This window comes from Mytilus galloprovincialis, chromosome 6 (assembly GCF_965363235.1).
Source record: "Mytilus galloprovincialis chromosome 6, xbMytGall1.hap1.1, whole genome shotgun sequence".
NCBI lineage: Eukaryota > Metazoa > Mollusca > Bivalvia > Mytilida > Mytilidae > Mytilus > Mytilus galloprovincialis.
In genome coordinates, this window is record NC_134843.1 from 16,569,461 (window position 1) to 16,587,699 (window position 18,239).

The window sequence follows — 18,239 nt, forward strand, 5'->3', positions numbered from 1 at the left end:
TGGAAAACAACTATAACATTTCTGACTAGGTGCAGGCATTTCCTGTAGAAAATGGTGGATTAAACTTGGGTTTTAAGCTTGCTTCAACTCTCATTTGTATGACAGTAACATAAATTTACATTATATTGATTAAAATGTGTAAACAAAACAAGTAAAAGCATAATAGGTAAAAATGTCAAAAGTAGCTTCAGATAGACTTTGTTTAGAGAAAGAACGGGATATTCTTTGGCATAAACCTTGTCCATCAAACTTCTCCTCTGACACTATGGACGTTGAGTAAAGTCTGCAAACTCTAGGAAACAGAATGCGTTGGGATATGTGTATCCCATATGAAGGCGAAGTTGGTATGTTGCTACTGTAGTGGAGAAAATTGATAATTTCAAAATTTAAATCTTCTCGTTTGTCACAGGTTTCTCGGCTTCTGAGATGATCGCTTGAGTGAAATTCGAGGTATAAGTCGCAGGAAGCAGTAGCTGTTTCTAAAATCTCTAATTCTTGGGGCTATTTTAGTGAAACCCTTTGGAATTTGGATTGTTAATGGAAAGGGCATCACTTCTACATCTGAATGTGAAATTAAATGATCTGGGATTTGTCTTGTCTGCGATTACTATAACACATCTCACTGAGGTCCTGTTCACTATTAACAAAATATACCATATATTATCCCAAAGTAATTAATGTAAAGCGAATACTACTATTTTCATGTTAAAAAGCATTGTTGGTTATTTCTTAGTTCTTTTATACGATTTTTTAAATTTTTACATGGGGTATACAATGTTGAAAAATCAACAAGTTTTGACAGAGTTTATTTCAGAGAATGATCGAGATTTAAAATTATATATAAGTTCTTGATCAGTATCTTATAATACAATGAAAGTATTTCATTAGTATTTATTCAATTCTACCATATAGTGACTGCCTTCAACAAATTATTATTGTCACAGGAGGAAACTTACAACAAAACATAGATTGATAAATATACAACTTTTAAAAAATACAAAAAGTAAGATGTTATAATTGAGTTAATATTGATGCTTTGAACTAGAAGATTTGAAAGAGTCTACTGAAATGCAATTTATAATGTTATCGGGTAGTTTGTTCCAGTCGGTAATAGTTCTTGGAAACTAGGAGTATTTTCTGTACTGTGTTTTGCAGGATGGAGTTTGGAAGATGTTCGAATTAGAATGTCTTTTTTGTGGGATTGATTTATTATTTTAAGGTATTGCAACCTTTTCGTGTTCAATTTTATAAAGCGTTACCAATCTGGTGTCTATTTCTGTCAGAGAAACTGCGCCATTCAAGATGTTGTAACATGTTACCAACACTTGAGGTGTTTCTGGTTGGTAACAAAACGTGCATCCCTCCTTTGAACTTTTTCAATGCTATCTATGTCTTGTTGTAAGTATGGATCCCAATCAGAGCAAGCATACTCTAGTGATAGTCTTACTAGGGACGTATATGATTGCTCTTTAATGGATGTTGAGCTTATGTTCAGGTTACTCCTTAGAAAGCCTTGTGTGCTATTAGCTTTCTTGCATATGTTGTTTATATGCACATTCCATTTAAGGTTGGAACTGATGGTAACCCCCAAATATTTTGCTGTTGTTACGTGTTCTAATGAATGATTGTGTAATGTGTAGTTAAATGTGTTTGTTTTTTTTATTTCTGGTGACTGAAATTACATTACACTTATCTTATGTAGTTTCCCACGATTTCAGTTTGTCAAGATCTTTTTGTAATGTGGATGCATCGGATTTTGATTTTATTGCCAAATAAACTATTGTGTCGTCTGCAAATAAACGTACTGTAGATGTTAGACCAGTTGGAATGTCGTATATATAGTACCAGATAGAGACTTGGTCCAAAAACTGACCGCTACTGTCTGTGTACGATTGCTTAGAAAATTTTGTATTCAGTAATTTAATTCCCCCTGTATCCTGTAATGGTAACTTATTCTTGTGTAAAGTATTGGAATACATTTGGTACAAATAAGTAAGTAAGTAAGTAAGTAAAACTTTATTTGGATTCGGCATATTGACAAACAATACAAACATAAGCTCTAATGAGCTTTTCACCGAATATAAAAACATGTGCAATAACAAATAAAACAAGGCATGCAGCATGCAATAAATAATAAAAAGCAGCACCAAAAATTAACTATAAGCAATAGCATATACATGTATCTTGCAAAATACCAAAACATATATATGAAGCACTAAATTTTTTTTAAATTTGCAGTTTAAAAATTATTTTTTAAATAATTTATCATTTATAAAGTCAAAATTTCAAATCTTTCAAATTTTTAAAAAAACTAAATTTCAGTTGCAATGCAAGCTGTTAATGCAGCATAAAAAGCATAAACACTAATTATCTACAGGCAGAGCAAAAACATTATGTTCCACTCCAGGACTGAACAAGACTTAAAATGTGAGAAGCTGTTAACAGTCCTGAAATGGTCTGGTAAGCTATTCCATAAAGAAGCAGCAGAAAAACTAAAAGATTTTTTTCCATATGAGGTAGTTCTTACCTGTGGTATTTCCAAAATATTACTGTATCTAAAAGAATATTTAGTGTGTTTAATTTGGAGTAAATTTTGTAAACATACAGGAGGCAAATTATTTAAAAAAAAATTAAATAGTGTTTGATATCAAAGTTCCAGTACTATAGAAATGCTTTTTCCCCATCCTTATACGCAAATAAGAGTACTAATACAATATTATGTGATGATATACAAATGTTATTATTTATAAACAATTCATTTAAAGGTGGGAGTATTAATTGGAATCACCACCCACTTAAATGCCAATCTCAATTGACCACAGACAATAACTTTTTCATTGCATAATTGAATACACACTTTATTATATCTTCAAACACAATTATTGACGTTGACAGTATTCATATAATGTCTTGATCTACAGTACATGCACATTAGTCTGTAAATTATGCGTTAAAGATGATTGATTATGGATTTAAAAATGCGTTTTTTTGGTAAAAAATACAATAAACAAGACATGTATACAAAATTTGTTATAATAAAATCAGTGTTTAAATCATCCGAAATTAGTCGATAATTAAGGTTAAAAATAAAAAGGAGAAACGATCCTTTCCTAAACTTCCCTTTGACAACAAAGGTCTCATTGCCACCAACTTGGACAATATCCTTCATCATGAAGTCAGCACTCGATAATACCCCAAAGATAAGTCTGTTTATTATCCTGATACCTTTGATAACTATTTATACCTACACCAAACCAAATGCAACTAAGATTTACAATTACAAACACGTTTTGCAGGATCTCAACATTGACGCCTTCAAGTCTACACTTTTCTAGCTCTCTCATATATAATCCGGCTGGCCACATTATAACAAGTAAGACCTGGACATTGTCAATAATACATCACTGCAAACTGTATTGTCAAAAAGCATGAATTCGGAAATATAATTGGCCTAAATCCATCAATTGGAAAGTCAACTTTACAGTACTAATTAATTCAGTCTTCCTGCCATGGTAGATTGAAATATCCAGCTGTAACTTCTATTGCATTGTGAATATGTGATGCCCTTTCTATATATATTCTTGTCGAAACTGTCAAAGGCTTTCGTCAGATAGTGTTAATATTCGGATAGGTAGATGACTTTAATTCCAACTAGCTCTAGTTTGCACTATACCGTTTGCGATTCTGGAACAGATGTGGATATTTCTTACTACTTTACTTTATATGTTTCCATCATTTCCGCATGTATTATTCCAGTTGGGGAAAAAAACCTGAAAGTCTAACAGGCTGATTTTTATTCAGGTTCTGTCAACCAGATTTTGAAGCATTTTTTTTTTATTTAGTTGATTGAAAATGTAATTCCAAGTTCTCTGATGGTGCTATGATTTTTTAGTCGTCGTGGTGGGTGGTTTTGTTAGTGCGGTTACGTGGATAGGTTGCATCTAGTATGTTGTTGTTGGACTTAATTGCAAGTGGTTTGAAGTACCGAAGTCCATGCATGGAAACAGAATGTCAAATGATTCGGACAGTTACATGCAATGCATCCATACAACTGCGGGGTCATTCACATGTTCTGGGTAAATACTGGGTTTCCTTGACTTGCAATTGAAATGATAAAATTAATTTTTGACATGTTTATCATTCACATCGTTTGAAGTAATGATGAGGATTTGTTATGAAAATGATTTAGAGCATCTTAAATAGTTCATTGAAGTTATTCCATTGGAAATATAATCTTCATGTGATGAACATACTGGACTATACATGCTATATAGGCTTACCCTTCCGGAGCACCTGAGATCACCCCTAGTTTTTGGTGGGGTTCGTGTTGTGTATTCTTTAGTTTTCTATGTTGTGTCGTATGTACTATTGTTTTTCTGTTTTTTTCTGTTTGTCTTTTTCATTTTTAGCCATGGCGTTGTCAGTTTGTTTTAGATTTATGAGTTTGACTGTCCCTTTGGTATCTTTCGTCCCTCTTTTATGGTATATTGTTTCCTCTGTTTATCCTCTGTCGTAGAGTTTTTGATCAAAAACCAATGTAGGAGTGGAAAGAGTACGACATACATGAGTACGGTGGTTTCCATCTTGGTTGGTTACAGTCTGTATGAACATTTGATAGTTTGACATTTTTGTGGGATTTTTTTTTAAATATCTACACTTGATTATGATTTGATGAAGTGTTGGTGTGTTTGCGTTATTTGAACTGAATTCGAGAAAAATAAATTGAAGTGAGAGGGTTAGCGCTATAGAACCAGGTTTAATCCACCATTTTCTACATTTGAAAATGCCTGTACCAAGTCAGGAATATGACAGTTCTTGTCCATTCGTTTTTGATACGTTTTGTTATTTGATTTTGCCATGTGATTATGGACTTTCCGAATTGATTTTCCTCTAAGTTCAGTATTTTTGTGATTTTACTTTTTGCATACTTAAATAAAAAATCTTCTAGAGTATGCCAGATCAGTATGACCTCTCAAATATTGGTAAATATTGAAAATGGGAATAAAAGTTTCTCGTTTGCAACGTTTGCATACTGGTCTGTTATTAATATAAATAAGGTCAATTTAAGTTTTATAGATGCTATATTTGTGTTTTAATTTGCCTAAAAATGCATTGTTGTTGTTTTTGTCTTGTGAATCAGATGTAAATCCTTCCGATGACCTATTGACCTTTTATTACAAAGCGAAACCGTGATGATTGTAAAATTCGAGGGCACTAATACTTTATTCAGGTAAACCTTATCTAAACATGTAAGTACATAATGTTATCTTTATAGTAAGAAATTATAGTTATGGAATTCATTTTAAAACAGTGTAATGATAATGTAACTATAAATTATTATTGTTATAACTGCAACCAATGGTGTTACTGTGACACATTATAATACTGAAGCATCTTATATTCTCACTTTATAACCACCACATCAAAAGACAAATCATAGAGATCCAATGGACTTTATTGTGTTCTATGTTCTGATTGGTCCAGATGTCAACTACGTAAATTATTGCACACTGTATTCTAATAGGAAGGAAGTTAAATTCTAAATCAGTTAACTTCCTTAGAACTAAAATAGCGAGATAGTTGCACCATACGAAAGGCCTGTCAAGACAGAGACAAACTAAATTGATACTGCATATCATATTCAAAGATATTTAAACTAGTTAATTTGATTTAACAAAGTAATCAAAATACATTATCCCATCGTAATCTAGTATGTAAATTATTTTTCTAAAAAATAGAAATTAATAGATTATCAGAAAAATATGCAAATGAGCGTGGCAGATTGTTCGCAGACAACAAGACGCTGAGATCATGTATACTGATATTCAGTAAATATAACAAATACAAATATACAACAAATAGAAGTTTTTAACGACCTTGACCATGATACCAAAAGGACAAAACATCCTGCATAATGTGAAAAATTTCCAAGTAACGTGGCCGAAAATTTTCCGAGTAACATGGTCGAAAAGAGACACTGGGTTTTGAAATAAAGAAAATCAATGGATCATTAAACACATTGAGCAAATTTAGCCTACAGAAAAACAAAAAGAGGTTGTTAAATGTACAGGAAATCAGTTAACCTCTTGTATTCTTGTCTTTCATTTTTGCTAATGTGCTTTGTCTGTTTGCCTTTTGTTGTTTCTTTTATTAATACGACGTGACTCTGTACTTAAACATCCCGTTATTGTGTTATTGTAAAACATTTTTGTACTTATGTCTTTCATTTGTGCTAAAGTGCTATATGCCCCCTTGGTTTCTTTGATACATATAATACGTGACTCTGTACTTATACATCCCATCCTTGTGTTATTCAACTATGGTAAATTTGTGTATTCTTGTCTTTCATTTTTGTTAATATGATTGTGCTATTTTGTGCCTTTTTGTTACATATTTTATAGTGATTAAGATTATAACACAATGTTGACTGCTGTACCCCTTTTTAACATTTTACCAATTATGTCTGTTTGTTTTGTTCACACATTGTTGTCAATATAATGGAATTTGATGCGCCTGTCATACAAGTGGAGAGGTTTGACTAGCTTTAAAACCATGTTAAATCCACCATTTTCTACATTAGAAAAATCAGTCAGGAATATGACAGTTGTTATCCATACGATTGATGTGTTTGATTTCTGGATTTTGCCATGTGATTAGGGACTTTCCTTTTTGAGTTTTCCCCGGAGTTCAGTATTTTTGGATTAACTTTTCAATAGAAAAATATGATGCACATTCACTTAGCCTTGTCATCATTACGTTGGAGGATACTATACAACACAAGCATCGTAACTTGACTTACTACAATTAGATAACTTCAGTATATTATCATCATTGCAAGCACCATAATGAACATGCTTTGAAGCATTAAAGACCAAAAATACAAACAGAACAAGTAATACAAGTAATTAGCAGCTTGTTAACAAATAAAAATCGCTAAAATCTTCAAGAGTTTGTGCATACAATGTAGATGCATGTAACATCATATTTACTGTTCATATCATCATGAAAACGCAAATGTTGTAAATCCAATCCTGGACCAACTCATAATGAAAGCACTGTATATCCCTGTGATCCACAACCGCAAACCTATAAGATGCGATACATATAACCAATGATTTCATATGAACAAAATAAAATTTCCTTTGTTGGTGATCGAAATATTTCAACTATATTGAATTGTCTCATTTACTCGAACTACCAATTTATTGTTTGACAGCATTTCGAACTAATAAAATATTAAGCCTATTACTAAAAGGTACATTTGACATCAGCTCATCATATCTACCGAAACTATTATGACGAAAAATCAATAAAGACCGCAGTAGTATACCGCTGTTCAAAAGTCATCAATCGATTGAGAGAAAACAAATCCGGGCAACAAACTGAAACCGAGGGAAACACATCAACGATAACAGGCAAACAACAAAACAACAGAAGCACTGAAGTGCACCAAAAACAAACGACAATGCAAGTTATGCAACATACATAGAAACGAACTATTAGATAACAACTGCTAAATTCCTGTCTTGGTACAGGTCATTTTAATAAAAACAAATAAAAAGAGTGGGTTGAACCTGATTTTGTGGCTAGCCGAATATACCACTATAAGGACAACATTATATGACAAGAATACAGTACATATAAATGCAAGAACATTCAGGACAGAAAAGTACATAAATAAACAATGTAATAGTGCAATAATCAAGCGAGATTATAACTACTTCTTTCTTGTCACTAGTAGTTATGACAAAATTATTCTTCTGTCTTATTTGTATCGGTTTTTTTTTTATAATTTACGCAGAGGACCTTTGCAATTTTTTACAATTGACGTTGAACCATGATCGCTTTCTCATCTATACTTGTGATATTTCTGGGTATTATCCTCACACTGTATTTTAACACAACGAGAAAAGATGAGGTGCTCAATGTTCATCTAAACTCAACATATGATTATATTATAAGTAAGTATAAATTAGAGTTACTAATTTCTGTCCACTATCCATGAAGTCCGTATGATTTGTGTACGCAACTATTAAAATATGTAAACGCCATACAATGTGATAAAGAGTGTTTCATTGCTGAGAATCGGAAAGTTGACAATTGAAAAGTTCATAATGTGTGTCATAGAATCTAGATGACTATATATGATTAGTTTCGAGTGAAATGTAGATAACAATTTTGAGAAGTGCTAGTTCTCTGTCATTCATTTATACAGCATATAAAAACAAAGACAAATAATACTTCTTATAAAGATAGCTTTTGCATCAAAAATGTCTTTTACTATTTATTTCAGTTGGCGCAGGATCTGCGGGTTCCGTAATAGCCAATCGTTTGTCTGAGGACTCTGGTGTCACGGTCTTATTAATAGAAGCTGGTGGTTCCGAATATGGTAATGATAATATTAAAATACCATTGATTGGTGGAGGGCTGCAAAAGTCGTCAGCTGATTGGAATTATCAAACGCTACCTCAGAAAAACAGTCATTTTGCCATGAATGAGCATGTAAGATAAGAATCTGATTTATCATTGTATATCTATAATGGTTACATTGTTTAATACTAATTTTCAGGATTTAACTAATAGTTATCAAAAGTACGAGGATTATAATTTAGTACGCCAGACACGCGTTTCGTCTACACAAGACTCATCAGTGACGCTCATATCAAAATAGTTATAAAGCCAAACAAGTACAAAGTTAACTAAATTTGTCTGTTTTTGATGCTCATGCAATTTTAAAAAGTGAAAGTGTTTAATAAAAAAAAGTTCTAGAACTAAATGAAATTAGTTTCATACATACGTGATAAAATGCAACTTTAATTGTTATTGGCAAATAATTTAAGAATATTAAATGTAACTATTCACAGAGGAGTTACTGGCCACGAGGACGAGTGTTAGGTGGAACTAGTTGTCTTAATACTCTAGTATATATACGTGGAAGTAGACATGATTATAACCAGTGGGCTGAGGAAGGGTGTGATGGCTGGAGTTACAAAGATGTATTACCATACTTCATAAAAACGGAAGATTATCAAATGCCAAATGAATATGACTCTGGTTTGTCTTTCTATTGTATGTGTTGTATTCAGTTAAAGTATTTCATTTGAATAACAACAAGAACGACGCATTAATGTTCAATAAAAAAAAAGGATAATGCTCAAGATTGAAAGAATGACAATATACGTTATTAATTAACACTTAAACATTCTCCAAACGCAATGATCAAGTTATTGAAAGACAAAAATCCTTAAAAAAACGAATATTAGTTTAGAGACTGGAATAAATTTTGGGCCTAAGAGGTTAAACATCGAATGAAATCACACGATGAGACAGAAATGAATCATATTTGGAAAAATACTTGTAGAGCTGAATTTAAACAAAACAAAATTCAATTTTAGCGTATCATGGTAAAGGTGGATATATGAAATTGACAGACAGTACACTAACCCCTCTAGTTGAGGTTTACAGAAGAGGTGCTGAAGAGATTGGATACAAAACCGTGGATGCTAACGGAGAAGATCAGATTGGTGGGTTTCTAAGACTTTTATAATTGTTCTGTCAGATAGTTGTGTCGATTTACATCATGTAAAAACAAAATTTATATTTTTTGAAAACTAGTCCTGAGAGAATATAAGAATATAGATATAGGATAATAAGGTAAATTGTTATGCCCGCGTCACACTGTCCCGATTTTTATATACGATGGACACCCGAATGCGAAAATTGTAAGTTCGTACGAAGTTGATCCCGATCTCGTTAAAATACCAAAAAGTGACCGAAGCAAGTACGATGAATAACGAAGTCTATACGATGGTGCCGAAATTATATACGATAGCAATAGATGGACATACGAAGGTTAACCGAAGACGGGTATTTAAGCTTCATATCTCAGTCGAAGCCTACACGATGGATCACGAAGGCTACACGATGGATTACGAAGGCTACACGATGTATTACGATGATGGCGCGATGGCCATACGATGTCGTGTACAGTTTATTATCCCCTCGCCTACTACATGTAAGTTGCGTGTAGATAAAATTGTTATGGACACTCTAGAACCAAAATGCTCAAAACTTGGTATGGTGTTACTCGTTAAGAATATCTTAAGCGCTATTGACTTTAAAGTTCAAAGGTTAAGGTCACAGTGGCACTTGTAATACAAGGCAATATCACCCTAGTGGACACTCTAAAACCAATATGCTTCAAAAGGTTTTAACCACATTTGGTATATTGTTCCTCCTTGTAATGATCTGACATTTTTTACATTCAAGGCCAAAGGTCAAGGTCGTGCAGATAGACTTGTTTTTTTCTCCTTAAAATAGCATAATACACAGGAAATTGGTTGCTCATTTTTTACCTGCTGGTTCTAAAGACAATATTAAAGGTATTTCCAGTTACTGAATGTTTTGGTTGATTTCTAAAAAAATAGTTTATGTATCAAATATGCATATTTAATTTATCATTTTCTGCATGTGTCATATACAAGTATAGTGTCCATATTTGTCCCCAAAATGTTACATACGAGGGGATGCCACGCTCGGCATTGCTTTTTTTTAACTGTAAAATGTGTGCACTAGTCCGAATAATCACCCATATTTATGCCCATGTTTACTGATCTATTTTAAAGGTAAGGTAATGGGTTCGTTGATCCCTTTTATTCAAAAAGGGCTTTTTCCAGGAGAATATCATAATAATATAGACAAAAGGAAGGATGTGGGGAAAGCAACAAATGCGCAAAATATGACATATAGAAAACAAAATGGCTTTGGAGAAAACATTGGTGTGACAACAACTCAGACGATACATAAAAAATCAGAATAATGAAGAAGAAGTTGGTTTCCCTATATACGTGTACCTGCAGTGTTGGTATACGAGGCGCGTTTATGATTTTCATTATGTTATTTGATATGCAAAATTGACAAAAAAGTAATATTTTACTTGTAAAAGTAAATCCTGAGCCTGTTATAGCTGCTCTTCTTGTTCCATTTGAATCAATAGAAACAACGCTGTCGCCTTTCTTGTTCTCATAGAATCATATGATATGAGCTCCATGTTTTGTGAACGTCTTTCTTAACTGTCATATTAGACTGACCAGTGCATATCGGGCATGGCACTTTAAATGTATTTTAGTGCGAAAATTAACTTACATTTAGCTGGATTTATTGCCGTCGTAGTTCCATCTTGTCGCCTTCGTACTTTTATTCGATGGCAACACGACGGAATTACGAGGTCTTCATGAAGTCGTGTTGCCATCGTAAGACCTTCGGGTAGCTTCGTGATTCATTCGTGTAGACATCGTAATGTCAAAACTGCCTGATGGAAACGATGGAAACACGAATGCAATACGATGTTCAAAGATGCATTCCCGGTGACATTACGATGGTGAAGATGGTGATACGAACTCAATACGAACCCTCAACATCGGACGCACCTTCGGGGATTTTTTAACATGTTAAAAAATTTAGAACCCTTCCCGAAGTTGTCCCCGAAGGCTAGAAAAAGTGGCCGATGGTTCTACGATGGTTAAAGATGGCACTACGAATAGCCCGATCTGGATACAATCAGTCCCGATTTTCACAATTTTCATAATCGTGTTGCCATCGGCGTAAAAATCGGGACAGTGTGACGCGGGCATAACAAAAATACCGAAATCCAAGAGAAGTGAAAATGGAACATCAAACGAGTGGGAAAATAACTGTCTTATTTCAGGCTTAGTTTAAACTTGCAGGCTTGCTTTACCAATGAGACCTTAAGTAAGTGTAACAATTATACTGCTGAGATTAAAGTATGGTCTGCAATAAATGAATATAATCAAGTATGATGTTGTTAGTAAATATATGCACTCAAATTGTGATAACTACAGGCGGGAACAAGGACAGAAATCGTAAGCATTAACTACGGGGCGCCGAATGGGACTCTTGTGGTTTTGTACAAAATTCAATTCTGTCATAACAGAATCATTTTTGTCTACAAAACTATGTGCTACAGACTTGTTTTGTGAGAACTTCAATTTTGTGATGACAAAATTCATTTGTGTAGACAAAATTCATTTTTGTCATGACAAAATTCATTTTTGTAGACAAAATTCATATTTGTCATGACAAAAGTCAATTTTGTCTAAAAGGTATGCAAATATGTAACACAATTGACTTTTGTTACCTGATATGGAAATTAAATCACAAAAGTCAATTGTGTGAGGTAAGATTCAATTTTGTGAGACAAAATTGACTTTTGTGAGACAAAATTAACTTTTGTGAGACAAAATTGACTTTTGTGAGACAAAATTGACTTTTGTGAATCAAAACTCAATTTTGTGAGACAAAATTCAATTTTGTCAATTTCGTTGAGACAAAAGTCAATTTTGTTAATTTTGTTGAGACAAAAGTCAATTCTGTCAATTTTGTTGAGACAAAAATCAATTTTGTTGAGACAAAAGTCAATTTTGTTAATTTTGTTGAGACAAAAGTCAATTTTGTTAATTTTGTTGAGACAAAAGTCAATTTTGTCAATTTTGTTGAGACAAAAGTCAATTTTGTGACGACAAATTCATTTTTGTGACGACAAAATTCAATTTTGTAACAACAAAATTGACTTTTATGAGACAAAATTGACTTTCGTGAGACAAAATTGACTTTCGTGAGACAAAAATCAATTTTGTTGAGACAAAATTCAATTTTGTCAATTTTGTTGAGACAAAAGTCAATTTTGTTAATTTTGTTGAGACAAAAGTCAATTTTGTCTCACAAAAGTCAATTTTGTCTCACAAAAGTCAATTTTGTCTCACAAAAGTCAATTTTGTCAATTTTGTTGAGACAAAAGTCAATTTTGTCAATTTTGTTGAGACAAAATTCAATTTTGTCAATTTTGTTGAGACAAAAGTCAATTTTTTCAATTTTGTTGAGACAAAATTCATTTTTGTCAATTTTGTGTAACAAAATTCGATTTTGTATGCAAATTAGTTCACAGAAACCAAACTAAACTAATTTGAATACAAAATTGACTTTTGTCGCCCAATTTTCAAATTAGGTAACAAAATTCAAGTCTGTGTAACAAAAATGAATTTTGTCATGACAAAAGTGACTTTTGTCCGCTGATAGATAATTTTGTATGACCAAATTTTAAATTTGTAGTATGATACAAATTTTGTTAAACTGAACTTATTTTTGTTGAACAAAAGTCACTTTTGTCCGTACAAAATTGAATTTTGAGTACAAAACCACAAGAGTCCCATTCGGCGCCCCGTAATAACGACTGGTTAAATTAAAGTATTTGCCATCAATGAAAAGCAAAGATGAAAACAATTAACTAGCTATTACAAATGATGATTCTGAGACCCAAAAAAATAAAACAACACTTTATAAATTGTATGCTAACGAAGTTCTTAATTTATGCAATTATCTGTGGAAAAGGAGATTGTAAGAACATCATGAGAGATTATCACACATGGTCCTAGTTTTGTTTAAAGGGTATGACATTATATTGATAATCGTTTCTCTTGGCTTCAGGGTTCTCGTACGCCCAAGCTTCTGTACACAATGGCGAACGATGCAGCACAGCTAGTTGCTATCTAAGACCAATATTAAGCAGACCTAACCTTCACATAAGCATTGATTCATTTGTAACAAAGGTAAACACATACGTCTTTTGAAACATTCACAATACGTTCGTTATCTTCGGTATACTTAATCAGTAATTTCATGATACTAAAAAACGACAATGTTTTGTGTCAACGTCAAAGAGGATGTAAAAAGTGAAATCACAAAAATACTGAACTCCAAGGAAAATTCACGGAAAGTCCCTTATAAAATGTGATGGTCAAAAGCTCACGGTGTATGTTTTTCTCGCGAACTCACGTTATTTTTTTTAATCTTTTCTTTATTTTTCTAGTTTTTATCGTGATATGACCTAGCGTTCATCGGTCTAGAAATTTGAATTGCCCTCTTTGAAAGTTTAATTTTCAGTCTGTTTTGTTCCATTAAAAAGATACATTCTTATATGCCTCCCTCGATCATTTATAATATTTTCACGGAATGTTAAAGTTAAATGGAATTGTAAGGTTCAATTCGGATGTTTAGTGTGTCATAAATTTTAATTTTAAGTTTTGTGTGATTCCATTTTATTTTCTAATCTTTTTTTCTTTTCTTTATTCCTTCGTCGTTTCTTCTGTAATTTACGCTTTCTTTCCTCAGGTGATTATAAAAAACAAAATTGCTACAGGCGTTGAGATGTTAAAAAGTAATCGAAAATTGAAAATATCTGCCAAAAGGGAGGTCATAGTATCAGCTGGTTCCATCAACAGCCCACAGATACTTATGTTGTCTGGTTTAGGACCAAAACAACATCTACAGAATTTGAAGGTAACCACCACTTTAAATTTATTCAAATACTGCAAAATTTATTTGTTTGTCTTCTTTTCAATACTTCTTTTTTCACATCAGCTACTTTCGTAGACAAATAAATAATTAAGCAACATCATCATTCATCATCAAAAAGGAAATCACAAAAATATTGACCAATGAGGAAATTTCAAAACGGAAAGTCCCTAATCAAATGGCAGATCAAAAGATCAAACAAATGGATAACAACTGTAATATTCCTGGTATACGCATTTTCTTATGTACAAAATGGTGGACTCAACCTGATTTTATGGCTTAGCCTAGCTAAACCTTTCACTTGTATGATAGTCGTATAAAATTCCATTATATTGAGAAGGATGTGTGAACAAAAAAAACCACAAAAGGCAAACATGTAAAATATAAGGGTACATCAGTCAATATTGAGCCACAACCTTAATCCCTATAAAACAAAAATATGTCAACAACGAAGCACAAACAAGCATAAAGACAAAGCACATAAGTAAAAACGAAAGACAAGAATACAAAAATCTACCATACCATTGCACAATAACACAATGACGGGATGTTATTAAAAATTTGTTTTGTGATATATCAAGACGTCATTTCAAATTTTGCTTTTTCTATGGATATTACATTTTATCTAAAAAATGGATGAACCCTGTTTACTGTTGTGATATTTCAGATTCCAGTAATTGCGGACTTACCGGTTGGAAATAATCTAGAAGATCACCTCCAGTACTTTGTAAAACACAAAATAAACCAGTCGTACAGTTTATCATCAGAATCAAGAAATATGTTTAGCTCACTCCAGTATGCATTGACGAGAACGGGTAAGGTTTGACAAGATATCTCAACATGTATCTCGATTTGTAGAATTTCGTAGTTCACTTATTCATTTATATTCATATTTGGTTATTACTATAACATGTATAATTATGTTAGAAACAAAATGCTGAATGTCATTTCAAAGTTTTTGTTGTTACTAAGTAAAATTGTTAGCCACTCATTTCTTGATATTTTTTTATGTTTAGGTCCTTTGTCAGGAACAGGTTTAGAAGCCAATTTATTCGGCAGAATGATAAACAGGGAAGAAAGTTTACCAAATTATCCTGATTACCAGATCCTATTCTTAAGTGTTGCACATGATAACTTTTTCTACGACTATGGTTTACAACTGAATCTGAAGGAATCGGTAACTATTCGTAATTTCCGTACCATAAATGATATACTAGTATATGTTATTCTGTGAATGATCTTTTAAGACTATGGTCAACGGGAAAAGACGAACAGAAACAAAACACTACTTGCAAAACGAAAGATTGAATAACAAGCTAAAGTTATGGATCAAGTTAGATTACGGGAAATCAATGATATTTGGTATACCGTTGTAGCCGCATTGACAGTCTTCAGTCATAATTCAAAAGATGGGATATTCAAAGGCAACAAATGATATTCTTCCCGATTGTTATAAAACATACGAAAATCAAGACTTGAATCAAAGCTGATATATTGCTCGGGGTATAGATGTTTTTCTGATTACTATATAATGTGAGGAAAAACAGGATATTTTTGTAGGTGAAAGATCTTATAAAAACAAGAACGTCCACAACAGAGTTCACATCAGTATTAATCCAACAACGACCTAAGAGTACCGGAACTATCCGTCTGGCCAGTAAAGATCCGTTTGATTATCCTCTGATTCAGCCAAATTACTTAGATCATACATACGACGTCAAAAGTTTAATAGCTGGTATGTTCGTTTAAAATTTGAAATTTAACGCGGGCTAATAAAAAGACATACCAGTTTAATTTCAACGATGAACAGCTTCAGTACATCCCGGTTAAGTAATCTGTTTGTAACCAATAAATGAGTTTCAATTATTTAGTATTCTCCTTAAAAAGATTATATGTCAATATATAGAGACTTTGAAAACCGCTGCTTTGGTAAAATGCATTGTTTTATATTGCTCTCAAATAATAAAACTGAGAATGGAAATAGGGAATATGTCAAAGAGACAACAACTCGACTAAACAGCAGATAACAATAGAGGTCCACCAATGTGTCTCAATGCAGTGAGATAATTCCACACCCAGAGGTGGACCTCAGCTGACCAGTAAATAGAATGGGTACTAGTAATGTGAAAATGGGCGTCTTCTTTACTCCAAAACGTATAAATGAACTAAAATTAAAACACATACAAGACTATCAACGCATATATGGTAGATTGATGAATTTAAAATAGGTTGTACTATACTTTAAAATTGCCTAAAAAGGCATGGATATTCCGAAAAATGTACATTAATGTTTTAGGTATTAGGAAAATACAAGAGCTGGCAGCATCGAATCCTCTCCAAGAAATCGGAGCAACATTAAATAGACAAGACTTTGATGGAATATGTGACAAGGCGAAATTTGACTCTGATGAATATTGGGAATGTATGTTACGTCATTATGCTGTCACGTGCTACCACCCCACTTCAACATGTCGAATGGGAGCGAAAGATGACCCGACTGCTGTTGTGGATACGAAACTAAGGTAACGATAAGATATTTTGGAAATTTGTCAATAGATTTTTTTTTGTTTATCTTCTAAATATAGTTTCATTTTTTAAATTATTTTCAAAAGTAAAAAATCATTGTGTTATTTAAATTATTGTGAAAATTATGCAGCAACCACAGGAACCATCAAAGGCGTATGTAAAGAAAAATGTTTTGATTTGGATGTGAACTAACAAATTTAATGATATATGTTTAGTTTCGGGTGTGAACTAGATTTTTGATTAGGTAATGAATAACACTATGGTTATTATGATTGTAAAACATGTCTGAAATATTGTAATATAGGATATAGACTACCAATTGATATTTTATCGTGATTTCTATGAACATTGTGATGTTATGCTATTGTTTCAGGAAAAAGGGAGAAGGTTTGGTACCATTAAAACGTTTAATACCGCTGCAAATGTTTGCACCTGTAAGTCAGGAATCTGATGTACAGTAGTTGTCGTTTGTTTATGTAAATTATATGTGTTTCTCGTTTCTCGTTTTTTATATAGATTAGACCGTTGGTTTTCTCGTTTGAATGGTTTTACACTAGTAATTTTGGGGACCTTTATAACTCAGTCTCCGTGTTTAAGGCCGTACATTGACCTATAATGGTTTACTTTTATGTATTGTTATTTGGATGGATAGTTGTCTTATTGGCACTCACACCACATTTTCCTATATCTACATATAGTGCATGTAGCATTTTGTATATGTGATGCCAATCAAAGAGGGATGATATTAATAATATTATTTTGTAGAGTTAGAGGAATAAAAGGCTTAAGAGTGGCAGATGCATCTGTGATGAGACACGTCATATCTGGGAATACAAATGCACCAACCATTATGATTGGGGAGAGAGCAGCGGATTTTATTCGCGGAAAAGATACAGTGCAAAAATTTAAAGAGCAAATAAAACATTTAAAACTTTAATAAAAGAAATTCCTTTATTTGTATGTTAATTATAGAAAAGGAAAACTTAAAAATAATGTTATAATAATTGTTATTTTTATATTATCCTTGAAATTGGCCTTGACATACCTGACCAAAAGCTTACATAGAGGTAAATGTTCGTATCGTGAAAAACAAAATATATATGCATACATAGCAGTTCATGAAAAAAAAATGGTAACGGAAAATAAGTATAAAGTTTTTTTCTTAATAATCTCTGTCAATCCTATCTTAGCTCTACCTCAAACTGCAGTGTGAGCTATTCCAAATACTTGGCGGCGTCCGTCGTATGTCGTAGTTCGTCGTCGTCTGTTAACTTTTACTGAAATGGTCTCCTCTCAAACCATTGAGCTTAATTTAAGCAAATTTTGTTTCAGTCATCGTTTCG

At 32.6% G+C, this 18,239-nt stretch overlaps 1 protein-coding gene across 1 annotated transcript; it reads left to right on the top strand.

Annotated features, from left to right (window-relative positions):
- The first annotated feature begins 7,837 nt into the window (after positions 1 to 7,837).
- On the top strand, positions 7,838 to 17,833 carry LOC143078520 (glucose dehydrogenase [FAD, quinone]-like). The gene is made up of 11 exons (XM_076253382.1): positions 7,838 to 7,961; positions 8,294 to 8,502; positions 8,865 to 9,054; positions 9,396 to 9,524; positions 13,504 to 13,625; positions 14,188 to 14,355; positions 15,038 to 15,185; positions 15,387 to 15,547; positions 15,931 to 16,105; positions 16,667 to 16,892; positions 17,662 to 17,833. Exons 1-11 carry the CDS (start codon positions 7,838 to 7,840, stop codon positions 17,831 to 17,833), a joined length of 1,824 nt encoding a protein of 607 aa, XP_076109497.1.
- The last annotated feature ends 406 nt before the right edge of the window (positions 17,834 to 18,239 follow it).

Excerpts from the sequence above, each read along its gene's own strand:
- LOC143078520 (XM_076253382.1), top strand. The coding sequence starts at position 7,838 with ATGATCGCTTTCTCATCTATACTTGTGATATTTCTGGGTATTATCCTC. Across the intron at positions 8,503-8,864 it reads ATTTTGCCATGAATGAGCAT|AGGAGTTACTGGCCACGAGG; the intron begins GTAAGATAAGAA and ends AACTATTCACAG. Across the intron at positions 16,106-16,666 it reads CGTCAAAAGTTTAATAGCTG|GTATTAGGAAAATACAAGAG; the intron begins GTATGTTCGTTT and ends TTAATGTTTTAG.